The following is a 23160-nucleotide window of genomic DNA, read 5'->3' as shown; positions in this document are numbered from 1 at the left end:
ATGAATAGCCCAATGATTATCAAAAATATTACCTTATACAATAATAATCGAAAACTTACGTAAAGTAAAACCGAAGTCATATACATTGCGTCACTAAGTAGAATCACATCGCTCATCAGATTGTCAGATTTGCTGTGTAGTCGTTCAAAAGAAACACGAAACGAAACAATGTTATATCGATAAGGATCCGAATTGAAGGATTGAAAGACGTATATTTTATTTGTCTTGTTACATTCACAGGAAAAATAAAGAATTTCTGTGCATCCGAATAGCTGATGTAGGCTCTGATGGGCTTTTTCACTAAAAGATTTATCTTTCCCCGGTGGATGTCACAATTATTGCTATTCCTTCTCAATAAAAAAAAAAAAAAGTCGTCGATTCGGCAGTAAATTATAATTCTTTAGCCTCCGTGTATGTGTTTGTCACGACGGTACACATCTTTGATCTGCAACATTTGTAAGATGGGTTGTGTCACAACGCAGACCCCCGTTTCTCTCCTCGGTATTGCGAGTGGGCGTGATTAGCTGGTAAGGTGATCGTCGCTGATGAGCGTCTCACCAGAAGAGGAATGAATGATAGGCCAGTCGCAGAAAACACGTTCTGATTAAGTTAACCGCTGGTGTGCGTACGTCATTATATCGGCGCGACGACTCGTTGGATTCTCGGTGATACAAGGCCGCACCGTCACAAGTGCTATAATCTCGTCGCCGTATTTGGATCGTTCTTAATTAACCTACCAGGCGTCCTCTCGTGCGACGAATTCGCGCGCGTCTCCTTTTGGCAAGATTCAATGATCCGCATCCGTCACTCTCGCGCGCATCCTCGAATATTACTACAATAGTTTCTGTCATGAAGTATGTATTTAGTTCGCTCTAATGCTCGGAGCTTTTAATTTTCTATTTTATTCACTCAATTTAATTTCAGCCTAATCTTGAATTTGAAAATAGCCTGCCGTAAATGCGACGCTGCCTTTTCGTTGCTATCGGTTACTTCGATCGCCATGCGATCGACGATCGTTGCGGACGATTGCCGGAAAAACTCCGCGACAATTAACATTTCGCGCGGCGGGTTTTACGAATACCTCTTCCATATCAAGCGATATGATCTTATTTACGACACACTGGTAATGGCATCGTGTTTGCGGTCGTAAATTGCTGAGAAACGTCTCCCAAGCTGACAAGTAACACGGAGCCCGCGCACGGCCATTACGGTCATCAGCCCGCGGCATCTTCCAACTCGGACGCGTTTTAACTTCGCTCATAGCGTCGCGCATCGATCATGAGATTCATGAGCGTCGTCAGCGTCTGAGGCCATCGACTCTCGAAGTCTTCCTTTCTTCCCCTCACCTCTCCCCTTCTCGCTCACTGGCATCGATATTCGCCAATTATAGCGATCCGCTCCGATGAAATCAGACAGAGGCGAAGGAAATCGTCTTTATTTTATGCAGGATACGCTGCGTATTAATACGCTAACTGTGAATAATAAATGTCACGTTCCATACACCGGGGGGTTAGTCGGATGTAACCTTGAGATGAAAGATTCTTAGCGAGATCCTTGACGATTTCGACGATCCGCCGCCAAGACAATATTCTAAATAGATGCCCGTTAAGTTTCGAGAAAAACATCGAAATTCTGAGAGACGTTTGACTTTCTTTCATGCGTTCGAAATGATTGAAAGTTAGCTCGTTAGCTCATTACACTTGACTGCGATACGATCGGAGGAATAACGTGGCGTTATGCACATTCTTGTTTCAGGTTGCGACGCGACCTTGGAGCCCGGATCAGGGCAAGACGCGGGAGATGACCAAGCTCTGCAACCATAAGAGAAAACTTCTGCTGCCGGCTGCAGCCGCCAGTCCTGTTGCGTCCTGTACGCCGGCGGTCTCGTCGTCGACTTTATCTTCTGGCCCGACAACGGCCTCGATTCACGCGAACGCCGACTCGCCCACGTCGCCGAATAAAACCAGAAAAGGTAAGGACACGAATACGAATTGTCAGAACGATCGAATTATACCTCCGGCTCGAGAACGAAAGAAATCGCTACCGGGCAAAAAGCGATATATATAATGAAAAAAGTATGTACAATAGTATATCAAAAGCGGAAGAAGTAAGCTGTTGTTTTATAACATGTGGGGTTTATAACGAGTTGAAATTGTTGATGAAGAAAACAGGAGACGTAACGAGAGCTAAATATGAATGGCTAATGTAATATTTATGATAAGTACCTCGATAAGTACGTCGTTTCTTTTTTTTTTTTTTTTTTTTTTACTCACAATGATTACATATTCTATAGAATAAGTATTTGCGTCAAACTTCTGGATTTTCTTTCGAGTCAGGCAATCGAATGATCCTGTGATCGATCGAAATCAAGATTCTTTCATGCTCAACATTCGTTTTCATAATCCCGACGATTTCGACAGGTCGAATTCTATGGCGAACTTTCTCTCATACTCACACATACATACAACATGTCGCGGAACTTTCTCTATCGATCTGGCGTATTAACGAAGTTTTCTGTCAAGTCGGACGTTGAACCGGCGCCATAATCGCCGAGGCGTTTATTCACCGTCGCGCGGAAACACGTGCCAACTTTTATTGGAGGAAGACCAAAAGTTTTTCCACCCCGTCAAGTGAGCCGTGATCATTAAGGAAAAAAGTCGACGGTAGAAGAAGGACGACGAAATTGCGGCATTAGCGAAGTCGGTTCACTCACTCCTCCTGCTCTTTCTTCGCTTCCCCCCCGCACTTGAGAATCGTCCTTTCTTCACCCGCTACCCTGTGTGGCATTAAAGCTCGAGAGAAGTACGACGGAGGGCGAAAACGGGGAGGGGGGGGGAGAGGGGCGCAGGGCAGGGCGGAATGATGTATCACCGTAGCCGCCAAACTCTCCGCCGAATTTCATTACCAAATCCCATAACCGACGATATCCCATCCCATCGCGCCGTCACTTCTTTTCCCACCCCATCTCATCCCACGCCTCGCGATCCACCATCTTCCTTTTTCCCTTACTTTCCGCGCCGTTAATTAAGCGGCTGTTGCAGGACGCGACGGACGCGCGCTCCTCTACCTGTGCTCCAAATTGCGCCGGCTAGAAATTATAATCCGCTTGTAGATTGAAAGCCGAGCGCGGCCGTGTCGCGGCGACCAACGGTTATTAAACTTTCACCCTGCGCGCGTCGTAACTGCGCCTGTTTTAATATTATTCACAGCGGGGCTGGAAACACGCTTCGACGTCGAATTATTCGAATACAACGCGAATACATTTCAGATCATAAATATATTGTAAAAAAAGAAAATAAATTAATTTATATATCACCGACTCTCTCTCCAATATTACAGGCTTTTATTTGCAGTGCCGAGAATTAGAATAGCGCGTGTTATGTAGCGTGATATTGCATGTTTTTTTCTACGATTTTTAGAAAGCTTCGTCTATGATAAATAACGAATGTTTTCGGTAACCAAAACGGACCGACGACGATTCGCTGCAATCCACTCGCAAATAGATTAGTATGATGCATTTGGTTACATATGGACGCACTCGTCTGCAGCATCGTAGGGGTAGGGGGGGGGAGGGGAGGGGGCTAGCAGTTTCGCGCTTGCATCTGGAAATCTGGGGTTGAAGTTTAACTCAAGTTTACGGTCGGTGTGCGAGAGGTAGGATAATACGTGTACGTCGGTCGCGCTGTTTTTATGGGACTTTATAGGGTCGTTTTAACATCGACGCGCGCGCTCGCGCCGCTTCGATTCCAATTCTCCGGTGATATAAAACGACACGCTCTGGATGGCAGGGTTGGCTTTTTTCCCGACTTTTTCTCCGGCACGCCGTCAGGGGTTGCTCGCATTCGGGCTCGCGATCTGCGCAAACACACACACACACACACAGACACGCACACGCACACAATTCTACAACAGAAGAACGGTGAAGGGAATAAGTGGAGAGGTACGAATGAATCTTTATCGTCGAACGTCGAGCTCCAAGTTTTCATAACGCGCTCATTCCCTGCTGGGAGCCGATTTAATTCCCCCCTTTTCTGATTTTCAGTTTGACTTGCCGGCTTGAGGGAGGGTCTTCGTTTACGTACGATGGATTATATATCGCGTTGGGAGTAGGAATGATTGAAAGTCTGTTTTTCAGTTTTATCGGTCACGAGAGCGAAGTAGAAATTGCAATTATTCGAAGTTGATAATTTATCAAAAGTAAAAGTTTCGTAATGCGTTAATTGCATTATTAATCACTTCTTTCGCGTAATACAAAATATTCAAATTCTAATTATTTACATTCACTATGTAACAGATAAAATGTTTGATGGAAATGATTAAGCAATTGTTTTTGCGATGATTTCAAATACATACTTTTAATCATTTTAAAAGCTCTCTATACGTTGAAATAAGGGCAAGTAAAATATTAAACGGAACGTTTTCACTATTCACAGGTAAAATGTAGTTCAGTCGTTCAAGGCTTAATTAACACAATTAAATCCAACCTCATTACCCGATTGGAAATGTCAATAGGCATATTTAACGAGAATCATCGCGCGTCATGTAATTGTTAAATCGATCGTAGCACCAGTCTGTTGAAATCTAGGGCGCGGTTTACGCGATTTTTTTGTCGCCCTAAACAATTTCCTCCGTAAATAGTTTCCCCCGGAGCTCAATCGATCACTTTTGTCCTCGGCGTCGACGTAGTACGCGGCAGTTACAGTAACATCCCGAGAGCACCGAGAAGCGATTTTACGGGCGACGAACTCCAATTCACCGCCCTATGCGACAGCCACCCTCTACCGAGGGTTTTCGTTGCAGGTGGCAAACACTTAAAAATTCTTTCAATGTGGACTTCGCTGCACGCGAGTGTGTTGGTTTTTTGTTGCCTACTGAGGATATCGTGTTGTGTAAACAGATTAGTGCTACCCGTCCGACAGGTTTATTGGGTTTGTATTCTTTTCTGAAGACGTCCGTTTACATAGGATGTGTTCCTGCGAGAAATAATCTTCTGTTAAGGAAGTAAGTATAGGGGTGAAATGAAGTAAACAACAATTCATCCCACGCAAGATGAAAAGGCAAATCTCAGTTATAATGAGATATCTGCAATTTAAGATATTATATAAATGAATTGGGGAAGTGGAAGCGGAGAAAGATCTTGTAGAAGTTTTATGTAAAGAATTAACATGAATCGGTCCAATTGCATTAAGAAAGATAATAAATCTTAAGACATTTCTTCGGCTATTCTCGTCGTCGCGATTCGACGCGACCATCTCAGATCAATCCGCCGGTTCCGTACCTTCTTATCGTGGCGACGATCAATAAAGTCCCGGGAAGAAGAAAGAATCCGTTCACCCTTCGCTGGCTGTGACGATGATGACGACGACGACGACGACGATGATGACGAGAGCGAGAATGTTACCACGACCGGGTGCGGCTGATGGTAGAGATGATAGCGATGGTGGTGGATATAAAAAGAAGAAGCGTAAAAGAAGCCAGGCTATAACCCCTCTTCTGGAGGAGTTGTTGGGGGAGAACGGTGGTGGTAGACACCGAGTTGATAAGGGTTAATTTCGTACGAGAGGAGAGCGGAGCCACGGTTGCGCGCAAGCGGGAGGAGGGGGGAGAGAGAGAGAGAGAGAGAGAGAGAGAGAGAGAGAGAGAGTAAAGGCAGCCTTGCGGTCCAACGACTGCGTCCGGTTGTGATTCTTGCGCCTGCCCCGGGAGTGATGTTCCGTTGCCTCGGTGGAGGATCCTTATTCTTCTCTCTGTTTTTCCCTCGGGGCCACCCTTGCACCCACTTCCGTTGGTCGCGCAAGCGCATTTCGATCCCATTTTGCTCAGTCCGCATCAACGCCTTGGCGTAACGTAACGGCGTGATCTCGACGGATTTTTATGCTCGCATTGAAAAAAGTCATTTCGCGAGACTGAAGCTAGAACTCAAGAACGTAGGCTTACAACGTCCGTCTGCCTTGTAGATATAGTTAATAACGACCGACGATGCCATCAGCGTTCCTTCTTAATGATGCTGCGTCTGTGAGACCAATATGGAGTGGATCTATTCTGCAATTTTACGAATGTCACCTTTACAGGTGCAGTATTCTAGCTCGTGCTCGTACTAAGTGAGAATAATCCTGAGGGGATTTATAATTATTTACACCCACAACACCTACGTTCAAATTCTTTCTGCGCTGATGATAATAAATTGCATTACGTATAATTAATTTTAGGAATGTAATGTTTCAACAAAAAAAAAAAATATTTTTAATTAAGATAATAAGAAGACAAAGACAGATAGATAGATTTATCGTCAGTATATAAATTGAGTTTCATAAAATTGGTCGTTTATTATGAGCAAGCTAGCAACGAACGTCTTAACGAATGTGCTTAAGTGAGTAAGGTGGCGTTTGGAAACAGCCGCAAACGACGAACTACATCTTCCAATTACTACGTCGCCCTCTTTCACCGGGGTTTAACGACGAGAACGTTTATTGCTCGAGCCATTGACTGCAGGCATTCCAAGTCGATGGGGAGACTTTACGCGTTCGCGTGAAAACCCCGGAAGCCACAAAATGGATCCAAAGATTTTACGCAAATCTACCGTTCTCCCCTTGAAAATCGGGTTAAACTGCCGTCGTCAGGACGGACAAGTTACCTTACTGCCATCGTAGATTCATTACTATCCTCGTCACCCTCCTCTTTTGCTTTCGCTTCTCGTCGTTTTCGTGCTTCTCCCTTTTCACCGAGAATTATTCAGCTCCTCTTCCCTGCGTCAATCGGCGCGCATGGAGAATAATTATTCTCTGTAGGCTTACAGATAAAAGATCCCCTTAGCCTATTGCCCCGCTGAATATCTTATCCTTCCTGCTTTCTAACACGTCTCGTAAATCACGGTAATTCGGAAGTGTCGATGGCCCCTGCGGCGGTTCTTCGTGATTATGCGGATAATAGCGTTTCAAAAGCATTATAAATGAAGTTTCGTTTCAGAGAAATCTTTTAGAAACTAAAATATTTCTGATTTTTGTGTATTTATATATGAATTTATTTTATATCTTACATACAATAGTATTTATCAGTAAGGCAAATATTATATTTTTTTCTATATCAATTGTATTATTATGTAATTTATTATTCGTCGAATACTAATTTTAATATCCATCTTACAAAAGTTTAGTGTGTAGTTTCCAGAATTTTTCCAATTAAAAATATATGTTAACTACACTTTAAACCTATATTTAAATTATCAATATGTTAATATCAATATTTTCTATTATTACAAAATTTTTTTATTAATTTACTGTACTTTTAAAGCAATTTTTGAACAATTCTGAAACTGTGCGCGGAAATAAAATAGATTCAAATATTATATGTATTGATTAGAAGGAATTTTAATTAGGCAGATAAATTTATTTATAATTTGAATTATGAATCCGATTATCTGTACCTGTTGCAGAATAATAGCTTGTTGTGATAATTAATAATTTTTATATGAAAAATATTTAATACTACTGCTATAATATTGCTCTAATTATTTAACAAGTTAATTACATTAGCTGAAGTAATATTCTGTCACGCTTCTTGATCTATTACCGACGATATTTTCATTTCGCAAAAGATGTTTTCCGCCGAGGAATGATAATGAGACTGAGGAAAGGCCGACACTTTCAAAAAGCGTGGGGAGCTAAAGCACGGAAATGTCGGGCTAAATACGATTTAACCTTGCGGCAGAATTTCAAATGGAACACTTGCTTCATTAAGAAGCTTGAAACGTCGTCTGAATAATAAGCGAGAAAGCGGCGCGGGATTAGGGCGAATAAGTCGTATTTTAATTTCTACAGCGCGCCGAGGACTTCTCGTCTTTCACAATTGCGCTCCGAACAGGAAAAGCCTTTGTCGATTCAATTTCAAATAGATGCCGGCGAATCGAAGGTAATTGGATTCCGGTTTATTAAGAGATACTTTATTGATGTGCGCAGATGGTCTCAGCAAGAAGAAGAAGAGGAAACTAGGAGGCATAGGCGGCATTTATTCCGGCGTCTCGGTTTCGCAACTTCTGGCACAACGGGAGAGAGCTATTGCCGCGGTTGCGGCATCTGGAGTTCAAGGTTCACCGGTGCCTAATGGATCGCAGGTAATTGAGTCGTAGTTTTAATTGAATCGCAAATTACTCGCCTTCTTTTTGAGTCAGCAGTTGTGCTTTTTGCTAAACGTTTGATACAATATTGAATAATATAAATTTATATTTACTCATTTTTTAAATTTTTTGGAAAGTCAGTTGTTCAATTGTAATACGAGTTACTAAACATCTTATTCGATACACATTATTATCTTTATATCATTAGCATTTATTCAAGTATTTAAATACAATTATTTTATTTTTAGGTATGGCCAATCGCGATTCCAAATCTGCAAGTCCAACAAAACGGACAACAAATCTGTCATCAGTCTTTAAGTTCGCCTTCTCAGAATCATGACGTGAACAGTTGTGCGAGAAATCCTCAGCAGAGGTTAAATCAACATAATATGTCAGGCATGCTGATGAGTAACCCGTTGATTATGAATCAGCAGGGTACAAATTTTAATAATATGACTCAACAGCAACAGCAGCTTTTACAGCAGCAACATCAACAACTTATACTACAACAGCAGCAGCAGCAGCAGCAACAGCAGCAACAGCTCATTCAGCAGCATATATCGCAGCAACAGCAACAATCTCAGCAGTTGTTGCCGCATCAGCAACAGTTACAACACATGCAAATTTTACAAGAACAGCAGCAGCAGCAGAATACTGTGGTAAATCAGTTAGCACAACAGCAGACTCCTCACTATATTAATCAGTTAAATCAGCAGTCATTACATGTAATGCAACAACACCAGCAGCAGCAGCATTTAAATCAACAGCAGCAGCAACAACAGCAACAAATGCATTTGCAACAAATTCAAAAGCACAATATGCAACAGCAACAGCATTTAGCTCAGGAAGTGGATCAACAACAATCGGCAAATTACAATACTCAACATTCTGTTGAGAATTATGCGCATCACATGCAGCCGTCACAAATATCAAATCAAACCGTCCTTCATCCGCAATTGCATCAACTTCACCAACATCAAATGCAACCACAACAGTCGCAACAAAGTCAACACGCTATGCAATCTCAGTCGACGGATCCCTTCCAGATGCAGATTCACCAGCAGCTACAACAGCAGCAACAACAGCAACAACAGCATCAGCAACAAATGTCACAAGTGTGCATCCAGCCGCAATATTCAAATCAACAATTGAATCATCACTCCGTAGACGCTATGCAACAGCAAACAGGTTCTTCTGTCATGAGCAATATCAATACTATCGACCTTCAAAATAGGCATAACCGAACGTCGTCAGTTGATGAAGATCTAAACGCGAAACAGTTTCAACAGCAGCAGCAACAACAGCAGCAGCAACAGCAGCAACTTTTATTACATAATCATTCTATGCAGCGACACCATGTAGTTCAAAATGGCGGTTTGCCTAATAATCCTCATGAGAATGTTCAGCGGATGTATACTCAGAATCAAATACAATATCCGGCACGGAATTTTGATTCTTCGAAGGGAACGAATACGGATGCCAAAATGGGACATCAACAACAGTTTCTGTCCAATCATACAGGACGAAGCCCGAATGCCAGTCACACCGTTGAGGTGCAGCAATCTGGTATGGGACCAAACGGGCAGTCCGGCAATATGCATTTCAACAATAGAACACCACCATGGCAACAAAATCGTACCACGGTTGCATCCCATCAACCGTCCGCTGTCACGGTTCAAAATGTTACCTGCAATTCGTTTGACCGTGTACCACCGCTTCATCATCACATTCCACAGCCTTCCAATTGGACGGATGAGGCTGCACGGAAAAAGGCAAAGTCGAATAAAATAATAGTGAAGAAACAGCGACAGCATGGTGTCGCCGAATTGTCGAGAACGAATAACGGATTAGAACACTCGATACCGAGTCCAGTAGATGAATTCAGCGAGAACAATCAGCAAAATAATGGTCAGATAGGTTCGACATTCAATAGCAACGGTCCTTCGTTCCTAGAGGATCCCAGCGGGTACCTCGCTCAGCAAACGGCGTTGCTAAACAGCACAATATCACGACAGACCGGTGTCAGTAGTTCCCAAGTGGGCATGTTGAACAATAACTCGAAAGCATTATCTCAGACCAGTCATGGTATGCATATGTCTACTACTTATATTCCTCAACCAAAGCCTTCCTGTATCGCCAGTCCCACGAGTACCTCGTCATTCGCTTCCGTAAAAAATCACGCAACTTCACCGGTTGTTGTACATAGCAGTATGACACCGACATCAAGCAGTGGCACGGATTCTGAGAGCAGTCCATGTCAAGGCTGTGTCACCAGTGCCGATACACAATCCTATATTCAAGATCAATATAAGCAGCAAATGCAGCGACAGTACCTGATGCATACGGATCAGCGTGAAGATCCTGTTACTTCGTCGACGTTCGGCGAGCGATATCAAACAAATAATCAACCACAAGCTGATTCCAGACCGATACAAGGTGGTACTGTGAGCACCAGTCATGGATCTCCTATTGGCACGAATAGCCCAGCTAATTCGGATACACCAGCAGCTTCAACACCTGGAATTTCGCAGCCGGCAACCCCGCAGAGTCTTATCTCATCGCAACCAGCGACACCACATAGTTATTCGCAACCGCCGACACCTCATTCGCATGTCTCGGGCCAAATGCCATCGCAGACACTAACTCCACAAGCGCAACAACAGTTGTCGCAATCCTTGATCGGCAGCATTCAAGAACAAAGATCAGAAACTCCAAGTTCTGGTACAATGAGTTCCAGTGGTATTCCACCTAGCACGTCGCCATCACAAATGTCCTCTTCTACATCAGATAATTTAACATCACAAGTAAAACGGCAAATAACTAGGCAAAATTCTCTAGATGGTTATCAACCTCACCCACATACCGTCAATGCGGTCTCCAGGATACCCATAAATACTTTTAGTGGAACATCATCCGTGATAACAACTATGGCAAGCGGTCATACAGTTAGTAGTAATACGATTACATCTGTGTTAGCTGGAAGAGCAAACACAGCCACTGTTTCCATAAACACGCCATCTGCGATACCGAATCCTGCTATACCCAGTCTTCTACCGAATAAGGTACAGCATCAGGTACAATCTACGGCGTTGACAAATATGCCGGGTACTCCAGTTACGACTCACTCCTCTATTCCACTTAGTCAATCTTCGACGATGAACGTGTCTAAATCACCACTTGAAATGGTTCAGAGCGTTGTTAGTAGTATACAAGTACCTCAGACGAGCATAAACTCGTCGTTGCAGTCGCAAACGCAGCACCAACAACAGCAGCAGCAGCAGCAGCAGCAGCAGCAGCAGCAGCAGCAGCAGCAGCAGCAGCTTCAGCAGCAGCAGCAGCAGCAGCAACAGCAGCAGCAGCAGCAGCAGCATCAACCACAACAACATCCTCAAGCTAATGTTCAAGTTCATAACGTCCTCACTTCAGGTGGTATATTGAAACATCCTGCTGGATCGACGCTACCACCTGGTCATATATTGGTATCCAGCGGTGGTCAACTCATAATGGCGAGTACTGGGTCGGCTATCAATGGTGTGATGGCGCCTCCTCCACCGAAAATCATTTCTAATGCTAATTCTATGCCACCATTGTCAGTATCGCCGATGGTTACCAGCGTGACAGGAGCTGTCAGTCAAGTAATCCCCGCGGTGGGTGTAGCTCAGCAAGTGATAGGGCAACCCACGGTACTTGTGAATACTATTCAGACTCCAGTGTTGATTCAACCTAGTGTAATGACGATGGACAGTATAGGTCAAAACGTGCAGATACCACATCTGACGGTTGCCACCGGTAACGTCATACAAAACACTCAGTCGATTATTGACGCTAATCAGGACGTATCTAGAACGGTCGGTGCCAATCAAGGTATGACGGTAAATCGACAACCAGCACTCTTATCGCCGGAATCAACGATGACCAAGAAAAAGGCATATAAGAAACGAAAGGCGAATCCACAAACCGTGGCGTCAATGCTACACATTGCTTCGTCTCAGCAGAACGCTGGTATGTTGATGCAGTCGCAATCAAATTTCGCCCAGCAAAACTTTCAAACTCAGAGCATAGGCGGACCCATGCTCCAGGCGCTAACTATTGTGCCTAGTAAAGGCGGAGCGCCGGCACAGCTTGTAATGAATGGTCAGACCGGCGCAGCATCCGCGCAATTCAACGCTCAACAAATAATCACGAATCCTCAACCAACTCAACAGATAAATCTTCTTCAACCGGTGAACTTATTAAATGGCGCGGCCGGGATGGTTCAGAATTTTCCCACTATTCAGCAGTTTATCGTGCCTGGTTTGGGTAGCATGGTAATGTCTGCAGACGGAACGGCCACGTTATTGCAAGATACGGGTAATATTGGGATGCAGTTTCAGATACAGAACGTCAATGGCCAGAACGTATTGACGCCGATACAAAGTCATAGTGGTATATTCAATCCGAGTCAAAGCATATTGGCCGCTGGTCCAGCCGGTATGGTCATAAGAGCGCCACAAGCGACTGGTGGAAAGATAATTCAACAGCACAGTCCAGGAGCGCAGTTTCTTTCGCCGAATAGTGGTCAGTTCCTAGTGAATGGTACGACATCCTTCGGGAATCAACTGAGCCCGATAGTTGCCAATGTTAGTCCGAATCAGCAAGTGACATTTAACACCTCGCAAGTAAGACCATCAAACATGCAAGGTCAGCAGGAATTCATACAGATGAATGGACAAACGCTTATGGTACCTTGCGCAACCGCACAAAACATAGCTGTCTCATCAGCGTCGAATCAACAAAATACAACTTTTGTTCAACAGAATACGACGATCGTACAGCAACAGACGACCATGGTCTCGAACAATCAGATACCAAATTTTCAAAGCGCAGCTTCTAATGGCGGACAAACTGTCGATCCTTCTTTAAATCTCGATAACCAGTCGTATATTCTGAGTTCCGGTATGATTCAGGGTAAAGCGGCGTCATCTTCTCCGAAGAGCGGCGTAAATTCGCCGTCATCCGATCAAAATGTCGAACAACAGCAATATGTGCTCGCTAGTAGTAGTACGACCGTTGTGGAAAAAACGGCTCAACAAAACGAACAGCACAGCCCGTTGATGGCGAGGCATTCTGTATCGACGCAAACCGCAGGGAACCAAACGAACGTGGCGCAATCGACGATGATGCGGCAAGGATCTCCTCCCGACACAACCACTCACAGTCCAGGAAACAGCCAGAGGTCTAATAGTCCGGCTGTGGACACTACTACACACGGTGCGGCATCGCCAGCGCCTCCAATTACCGCTAGACATCATTCATCGTCTACGGTAAAGAATAATTTAAAGCAAAAGTAGTTTATTCAATGATTTAAAACATACATTTCATCTCTTGAGAAAAAAGAAAAAAATTGTTTAATTTTTTTATTTCTTTTTTATTATTGTAGCTAAAAACAAGATTTTTGTCTCGATAAAAGAACAATCATGTTCATTAATTTCCACATCATGCGCAATTTATTTTCAGCCTATGGTTCATTGCGTATCGAGCAGCGAACCGGACTCAGGCGACACACAGGTGGCGTCGGAGGATTGGAGAATGCAGGGTATCGCTACCAAGGAAATTACGTTAAATCAACCGAGTTTGCACGGAAAGACCTACGTAGAGTCGACGGTGACAACTGGGATCCAGGTTGGTACCCACGTAGAGCAGGTCAACCGTCATCTAACTGTAATAGACATGCACCAGCCGGCTGATACGACACACCCAGAAAACACATACGCTGACTCACAGGAGCATATGGACACTTCATCACCAAATCATTCCATTAATTCAGACACAATGGACCACTCTACCGTGGAAGATCAACTAAACGTCAGTAAAGAAATGACGGACGTTTCCTATTCGGAGATCGAGGTCAATCCGTTACCAATCATAGATCACGGTCATTACCAGCCAATCCTTTATCACGGCCAGCATTATGTCCCTAATGCGAATGTTTATCGACAGCAAGCCTTAGTGCCAGATCATTCTCATTATACTATGTTGCCGCAAATTAACGGCAAATTCGACGACAAATCGTGCGTTGGTAGCAATCGTGTTGGTACTCAAATCGTGCAACATGTCATGGAGCAAGATGAGATCGAGCAAAATTCCGAAGAGAAATCATTGGAACGATCAAATACCGACATTCCTTATTGTTCGCAGAATGTTGACTATTCGCAAAAATTCGTTGGCATCGGATCATCCGGCTTATATCCACATTTGTATAATTATAGGTCTGACCCTAATAGTATTGCTGTTGTTAATTATACACCTAATAAACAAGCCTACATTAATCCATATGTTTACAATCAATTCATATATGCGCAAGAAGGCGATGATGCTGAAGAGAGTGACTCGTCGTCGGATGAATAGTCGCACACCTTTCTTTTCGCGCGGGCTATAAAATTCATATTAATTTTGTAAATTGAATTCAAACGATACCAATGGCATTATTAAGTTGTGATTGGTTATATTTGGTAATATTAAGTTTGTAATTAGTTTGTATTTAATAATTTTTACATCCGCGCTGTGGCGTGAGAGCGCATACGCTGGTTTATTCGTAGCGTTATTATTTAAATCGTATATTATTACAATAATGTAATTGTATTATTAATCGTGTGTTGATCGGATTAATCAGGAAATATTATTCCTTTTTATATAACAAAACGAAAAAATAAATTTTTACTGAACAGTATTTTCTGATAAAAGTTATATGATTCTGAACATATACCTGATGAAAAATTACCTTGCAACATAAGCATGCGTAAACAAAGTTTGAGTTTGTCTCTTTTGGTATCATTATCATTTGCATGTATCGATAAATTTGTCGCGTGATTTCTGCATTAAAAGCATCGGAGACAAAGACCAAAATACAATAACTTTCAAATCTTCCAAATACATTTCTTTTCTTTTAATTTTGTCTTTTATCGTTATTTTTCTACTTTTCTTCGTCTAGATTAAAATTTTGCAAAATGCTCTTGTCTCTTGTGCTTGACCGGGAGAAATTGTAAAGTTCTTGTGGACCGTGATATGGAATTTGAAAAAATGAAAAACGATAATAGGGCGGCATTGAATGATACACTGAAATGATATAAGCATGCGATTGGTAGGTTTGTGCCTGAGTTGATCGAGTTGTATTTGACAGATCTATACGTCAGAGACATTGAAGCAAGCCGAAGGTGTGGTGAGCACGGTGAGGTGCGAGGGCAGGGAACATGCCCTCGGCCGCGGAATCAAGCGAAAGCTGGACTCCATCCATTCCATGCATTCTACTCTGCATGAAGACCAAGATGGTCAGTATTGTATGGTACTCTTAGATATTAATCATATAGTAGTCTCGCTTGGTAGCAAAAAATATTCTACAAAGAAACTTTGATAACGATCAGCGACAAAAACCAGCAGCATAGATTTATAATAATACAAGCTTTTGAAATTTTTAATAAAATATTTTCATATATTATATTTTGAAGAAACGTTAAACATTTTATATATTATTGAATTATATTATTTTGCTAAATATTTCGTAAGAAAGTTTCTTTGAAAGAATATTTTTTTATTAGTTGCTATTTTTGTGACAGTGAGAAACGTGTGAAACATCGATCGTTGTTTTGCTGATTCATTCGTATTGATTTTTTACTTTACCCACGAGAGAAAAACGATGATTTCCGTTGCTCTTTGTCATTAAATAATTATCGTACGAATGTTACTATTAAGAGTGCTTTAATTATACAACTTCGCCATCAGTGGAATCAATAATTTAGAAACGTGCTGTAAATTATCAAATCATTTGTATTATTCAACTTTGCTTGCCGCTTTCATCGAAAATCATTTATGCCATCATTTTTTTGCACGCTGTAGTAGTTTATTTATTAATATATTATATCGCTTTTATATATGCATGCTTAGTAATATCATTGCATGGTGAAGTACACGCCTGCTGCATCGTAATTGCTTTGGTAATAGTTTTTTTTCCGCAATATTTAGAATCTTGCGCGCTAGACGCAGCCGCAAAAGGGGCTGAGAAAAATCGCTTCCCTCTTCATATCGCGAGATATTAAGCCGGAAGAATGCACCATTTTGTGCGAATTGAGCAATCGGAGTTGAGTTCTCCGAATCAGTCTATGATATCGACTTATTCATTGTAACATCGCATTATTAACCACGTTAACGACAAGTCGAGGAGAGCAGGTAAGTGGCGTCAGCACTAAAAGGAACAGAGACTTCGTTTATTACGTACAAGTCTCCAACGAAACGCTTGCGGAAATGAAGAAATAACTGTTCTGACATTTGTAAATAATGTTTTCGATGGTTTTTTTTTTTTTACTAATTGGTTGTCAGGTTTGTTAATACCATTATCCTCGCAATTACACTCTCATCCGAGTGGCCAAGGGGCTTAAATCATACGTTCATTTCGGAAGGGGTGTGGCTCACTACCGTGTGTTATTTCGACATACTTTGTACATATACACCCTCATGTTTTACGTACAGCAGCATGTGGATATTTCCGAGAATGGAAATTTTTTTTCCAAATTGTTCCGCAATTATTAGGAAGCATTTACAATTAAAATAACGAAAATATAGTATGAAAGATAACTCAGGTATTAATACTGAAATGCAGTCGGTTTACGTATCTATAATAGCGTAGAAAATCCAATTGTTCCACTATTTAATACGGGATCGTGTTCAAAATTGTATAAATTACCATAAAATTTGAATTTTTTATTCCCGTACTAACGGAATTAAGAATAATGAATGTTGATAGTGCTTGTCCGTAACTTGAAAACCTAATTCCGACAAATAGCTATTCATTCGAATGATGTATACAGATAAAGAGATATCTTGCGAACAAATAATGGAGAAGGGAATTATAGAACGAGCAATATTCATTCGACAAAATCATTGCATGTGCTCGATCCATCTGATATTTCATTCTGCCTCTGATCTCGCCTACCATTGAATGAAGCTACTAATCATTTTTAACGAGCACACACATGCGAGCAAGAAGCACATTGTTGCGATACTACTGGACAAGTAGTTGAACCATCAGTTTCGAACATTCCTCTGCGACACGCACCATAAGCATACCGGAACATTTTGCTGTTATGCGTTGCACATTTTAATCAAAATCAACAGATGTAGAAGAGGGAAATTATATGATGTTGTATAAATTTACATTCATCATGTACAATAAAGTTGAATCATTTTTAAGCGACAAAAATTTCATCAATTATTTCGATCATGGTAAATTTGTAAATTATGCTTTTATAATACTGCAAGTTCAACATTTTAAAATATTCGATTAATCTTTACATGTCAGAAAAAATTCGAATACAATTAAAAAAATGAGTTCTGTGCGTAATAATGCATATCAGATTCATATCGAAATAAAAATTTTTAATTTTACAATAGTAAAAGAGTAGCTTGTTTCAATAAAAAATAAAGACAGTGATACGTGTGATATTATATTATTATATATTAGATTTCATTATTAATTAATCCATAATTTAATATTAATTATATTATTAAATTTGGTTTATTAATTAATAAATTAATATAGCAATCTTTACATTTTCAAAATTATACGACTGCGTGACATAATTTCCCATCTAATATATCTGTACAAAAGTATTTTTTTTTTTTCGGAGATGGGCTTTCTTTATGTTACCTTCTTTTCAATATCGCGCAAATCAGCGGAGATGATTAAAGTCTGAAAAACATCGTGCCTTCTTTGGAACCTTCAGTAGCAGAGACAAAGGACGTAGACGACGGAAACCAATGGAAACTGATGGTCGGTGACCTAGTGTGGGGCGCAGCAAGAGGAAGTCCGGCCTGGCCGGGGAAAGTCGAGTCTTTGGGCCCCCCGGGTACTATGACGGTTTGGGTTCGGTGGTACGGGGGCGGGGGTGGTCGCACCCAAGTCGATGTCAAGGCTCTCAAGTCCCTCTCCGAAGGCCTCGAGACGCATCATCGCGCCCGTAAAAAGTTTAGGAAGTGAGTCAGCCACCCCGACAGGGATGAACTATTGAAAGATGAGAATCTCTTAGAGACGTCTCCTTATCTTTAATAGATATCGCGTTAACGCAAAAATATATCGAGGAGGAAACAGAACGGGAGATGCTTGAGTATATCTTTTTTTACATTATATTATTATTTTTTTCTTTTTTACGTTCGGCATTCGATCTTAGAGCTGTGACACAGGCACGTTAACTTATCGTTTTATTTAGAGTTATTAAATGTTATAAAGCACAATTTCGCTTTCCTGGGGCTGCGTAAGATGCACGTGATGTTATATGAATTTTAGTTTTACATTTTGATTAAATACAAATTATATATTTTTTAAGAAAAAAAATAAAGAATGGTAAATGCTATACGAGGTAGATCTTTGTGAATTTAATATAAGACATTCATTTTTTGTATCGCATTATATGGTGGAAATAAGAGACAGATCATACTTCACAGAATCTCTTAATAATGGATTCATTTCTAATAAATCTCTCTCTTTAAAGAAATTTCTCATTTATGATCGTGATCGTATAGCATTTATTAACAAGCCAACAGCCAATTAAATCTATCCCGCATAGTGTACTGTATAGCGGTCGAATATTCTTTCTGTTAACTTGCCAAAGAATACTGATACTTTTGTGTACTGGATATTACTATATCAAGTGGTTTTGTTCCAATCTCAGTCATCTTTCTTCTCATTCCCCTTCCTCTTCGTTTTAAGGATGTATCATATGTATTGTCTAATAACAAAATGAAAAAATTGTGAAAGAATTATAGATTTTTCTATAATGTATTTGAAAGTAATATCAAAAGTTTGGCGGTGATATCAAACTTGGATCAATAATTATTTCAAAAAGTATACATGTTTTTAAAAAATAATTAAGATCAAAATGTTCATTTAAATTATAAAATTGTATTGTTATAAATATTTGACCTATTAAACTATTTCATATGTATACAACATTTATTTTTATACAGAAATTAAAAAGTATAAATTTCCAATTTTAGTGCATTTTTTGCATAAACTATACTTGATACATCCTTAAATATGTAGCTATGATTTTTATAACGGTAATCGCGTAAATACGAATGTTAACAGTATTTAATCCATAAAAATTTTCTTAAAAAAAGTATATATATTTTTCTATATGGAATTGATATTTACGTGGTTTCTTTTTGCCAAGGAAGTATATTATAATTAATGTTTAGCTATTTATTGTCTGATAAGTGATTTATTTATGCTTGACAGAAGCTATTTAGTCGCGATTTGTTCAGCTTTTAGATCCTAATTTTTCCTGTTCTAATCGGGATCGAATCGCACGCGCGGTCGCTGGTAATCATCTATACTAACTATACGATTTTCTCGTTCCTCCCCTATTTTTCTAGAAGTCGTAAATTGAATATGCAATTGGAAAACGCTATACAAGAGGCGATGGCGGAACTGGACAAGATGACGGAGGCCTCCAATGACCAGAAAGATACCAAAAAGTCGCCCAAGGTGACATCACTACCGGCGACCAGCTCGAAGAGTGTCGGCGCCGGAAAATCGGAGGCCAAGAGATCATCGAAGAGAGCCGTGGCCACTGTGGACCATGCCAAAACCGAACAGAAACAATGTCGGTGATCCGTGTCGATTACGGTTATTTGATAAATATCCGCAATCAACAACTCTCGTTGCCTGTCATAAATCGCGAAGTATCGATAATCTTCGCGCAGCAATGTAATTAGTCAGCTTTTTCAGTTTAATAAATTATTAATAATTAAATAACAAATCTACACGAAAATTACACGTCCTATAAATTTACCGATACATTTCTGTTTGCTTCAGTCAACAACTATAAATCACAATCGTGACCATACATAGTGCTCGATTGTAATGCGGGCACAATTTAGTGCAGCTGTGATGTGGATTCTATTACGTGTAACGAATCTAACACGAGAGATGAAATTGAATCTATTGGTGCAGAAATACATGATGCTACGATGCTATGTTAATATGATACGAACGATAAAAGCGTCGCTTTAGGAATCATCTCTAAAACAACGCGTACTAAATCTCGGTGATTGCTGTGATCTGATGCATCCGAGCAGTCGGAATTCTAAAATCATTACGAGGATTTTTATCTTAGACCAAAATATTATACAATTTTACTCCTACATGTTAAAATTGTTTCTTATAGCTTAATCAATACGCTTTGGGACATTCTGTCTCTGATCATAATCAAAAGGCTCGTCTGATGATTTTATTAAATCAAGAAAAGAATTTTCGATTACTTGGATGCAGAAGCGACGACCATGGAGAATAACGTGGCATTAAGCATAGAATTGTATATTGCGATAGTGGCAAGCAAGTATCCTTTCCTGTAAATTTATCAATACAAAGCCTAAGCAACCGTAGCATCTGTTGCTACATCTTTAGCGTATTCCGTTTGTAACAAATCCGTTTTTAATAGAAGAAAAATAAACGGTCGGGCATGTAAAATTGCAAATTCGAATAATCAATCAGCGACATACAGGAAATACTTCGGTCGATTCATCAAAAATAGGCCTACAGCATGCATTCTTAGATTATTTATAACACATACATGTATGTATAACTACAGAGAGTAAATAGAAAAGCAATAGTTTCTCACAGGCGTTTTTGAATTGGTAGAGAAGAAGACCACACTTATCAACACACAGACGAATAATTTTTCACACGATTATTTTGTTCGATGAACGCTCGTCTATCGATTCCTTTATTGAAATAATACAAAGAATGGCGTTTTGAACGCAAACTTTTTATGATAATGCATATTGAACGATTTCCCGGTTACTGCGCGCGGTTTTTACAATTTACACGTGCGATTGGGAGGCATGGATGTTTCCTGAAAATATGTACTCGCCCACCTATTCGGGCGATCGTATAGGCAAACGTGCATAGTTTTAAAAAGATATTTTTGCGAACGAACCTTCATTACACTATCCGTAGAGAATAATGCATTTTTTTAGAAAGCTATACACAGTGGATTATTGTTTTACTGTGACGATGTTGTGCTACAGGCTCGTTGAACCATTTTAAACTTATATGCGTCCACAGGACGCTTTTGATCTGCGCGATCATTTTTTCTTAAACAATGTTCCTCGAACAACGTTAACCTGGAACACGCTGCGACTGAATAATTCATGATTTAGTATACGGTGGCGAAGCGATCGCAAACCGCTGCAAAGTTTGGCATCCGGTGTTTTTAACGACTAACATAAGTGATTGTTCTTTAATGACGTTTTAAATTAACTGAGATTTTTTCAGAACGTACAACAAATTTCGAAATTTCTAGATTGTTTTGAAAAGTCATATAGCTTTAATCAAGTAAATGCAAGTCAAATAAAATTTTGTGGTAAGAGTTAAAATATGCTATCGATATTTAGAATTTCTTGGGAAAAAGTGGCTCTGAAATAAATATTCGGTTATGTTTCGTCTCTAAGAAATATTATGTAATTGTATTCAATTGCGTGATGCCGCATTAATTTGGCGACTATATTTCTGTAAAGTCTGTTCTCACAAATGTAGATTAATTTTAATCTCGGTTCAACTTACCCTTTATCTTTTTCTAATTTTAAGAATTGAAATAAAGAATGAGTTATTATTAAAAGAATTAAAATTAAAGTTAATTTACGTTTGTGGAAACGAGATTAAAGCGCGCATATATGCGTAGAATTTATTCATAATTTCAAAAATAAAAACAATCGTTTTTTACGACGGACAGCGAATTCGAAGGTATGTTAAAAGATCTCGAATTTTGCATTTACATTATCGAGATAACTTCAGCGTGTTCGGAAACATTATGATAGACAATAAAAAAGATGCAAGTATCAAAAAAGATCGTGCGATTCTTGATTTTACATTTTCCGCGACTAACGATCTGGATTTCTTTGAGGAACGCATTAATTATCGCGTATGATCGGTGTTGAAAAATTTCACTATAAATGCACCGGTTGCGTAATACTTAACTATACGGGTCCGCGTACAGATTTTTTAGTATTATATTACGGCTGTAAATATGTCAACTATGATGATAATACCGTCATAATAACAAATATAACTGAAATGTAAGGAAGGCCAACATAAAGCAACTAGTTTACATACGAATAAATTATCGTTCGCAGAACCGCGTATGCGACGAGTCTGTAAGCGAATATTTGCTTCTGAGATTAAAACGGGGAGCTACTCTTACATATATCAAAAGATAACTGCTTGATGTCACCATATATATATCTGCGGGAAACCACAGACCATTCATGAAGACGGGTTTTTCTGCAAGCGAAATCTTATCTAAACTGTACGTTTTCTGTCTTTTCGTGAAGCAGGAAGTTGCCTGAGTCATATCTTTTACTTTGTGACGCATATATAAGAACTTCGGGAGAAGATTATGAGAAAATATTTTTCAACATATTTATGAAGCTTAAATATAGAGTATTTACCTTTGCTATATATCTTTTCTGTGATTTTTAAGGTACGTTTTATGCGACGTCATAAAACGAGAAGCATTAATTAGTTAAATTTTTCCACGTGAGATCGTGACTTGGGCCACTTTCATCATCACAAATATCGTAGACAATGTAAAGCTCGTGGATACGAGCGGTTTTCCTCCCAGTGCGCGTCTCTACTTAAAGATACAATTATATCAAAGTAAATCAAAAGTTCGCGATATCACATACTACTTGCTAAGTTTCACAAAAAAAATTCTTCGACAGAGGAGAATCGCTTCCCGTGACACGGTTCGTAATATTTTATCATGACCAAGTGCGTTGCAATGCAACGTTTCATTTGATGAATGGCGAAAGACATATCACCGGCCGCGAATGACAATTTTTCGAAATCTGCATGTTTTCGGTGAAGTATACTGTGCAAAAATAAAAAGAAAAGAAAGAGATAATAGGGAGAATATAGCAAATTGCTAGCATCATTGTACAGAATACACACATACACACAATTACAAACACATTCACATACATACACAACGGGACCGTTTAAAGTTAAGATATTTCTA

General features: G+C 40.0%; 1 protein-coding gene across 6 annotated transcripts in view; it reads left to right on the top strand.

Annotated features, from left to right (window-relative positions):
• The window catches only part of LOC108751409 (nuclear receptor coactivator 6-like), a 220947-nt gene extending 199280 nt beyond the window's left edge, over positions 1-21667 (top strand). For 3 of the 6 annotated variants that reach the window (XM_018491589.1, XM_018491588.1, XM_018491586.1), the window contains exons 4-7: positions 1756-1972; positions 7956-8110; positions 8362-13416; positions 13610-14786. In XM_018491589.1, the coding sequence (XP_018347091.1) occupies positions 1756-1972; positions 7956-8110; positions 8362-13416; positions 13610-14500 (6318 nt within the window). In that variant the 3' untranslated portion in view covers positions 14501-14786. Of the gene's footprint in view, positions 1-1755; positions 1973-7955; positions 8111-8361; positions 13417-13609; positions 14787-15272; positions 15421-17868; positions 18119-19516 lie in introns of those variants that run through there. The other 3 variants (XM_018491591.1, XM_018491590.1, XM_018491592.1) reach the window with 3 other exon arrangements.
• Positions 21668-23160: the final 1493 nt, after the last annotated feature.

This window comes from Trachymyrmex septentrionalis, unplaced genomic scaffold (genome assembly GCF_001594115.1).
Source record: "Trachymyrmex septentrionalis isolate Tsep2-gDNA-1 unplaced genomic scaffold, Tsep1.0 scaffold44, whole genome shotgun sequence".
Lineage (NCBI taxonomy): Eukaryota > Metazoa > Arthropoda > Insecta > Hymenoptera > Formicidae > Trachymyrmex > Trachymyrmex septentrionalis.
This window is presented reverse-complemented; position numbering and strand designations above follow the sequence as displayed.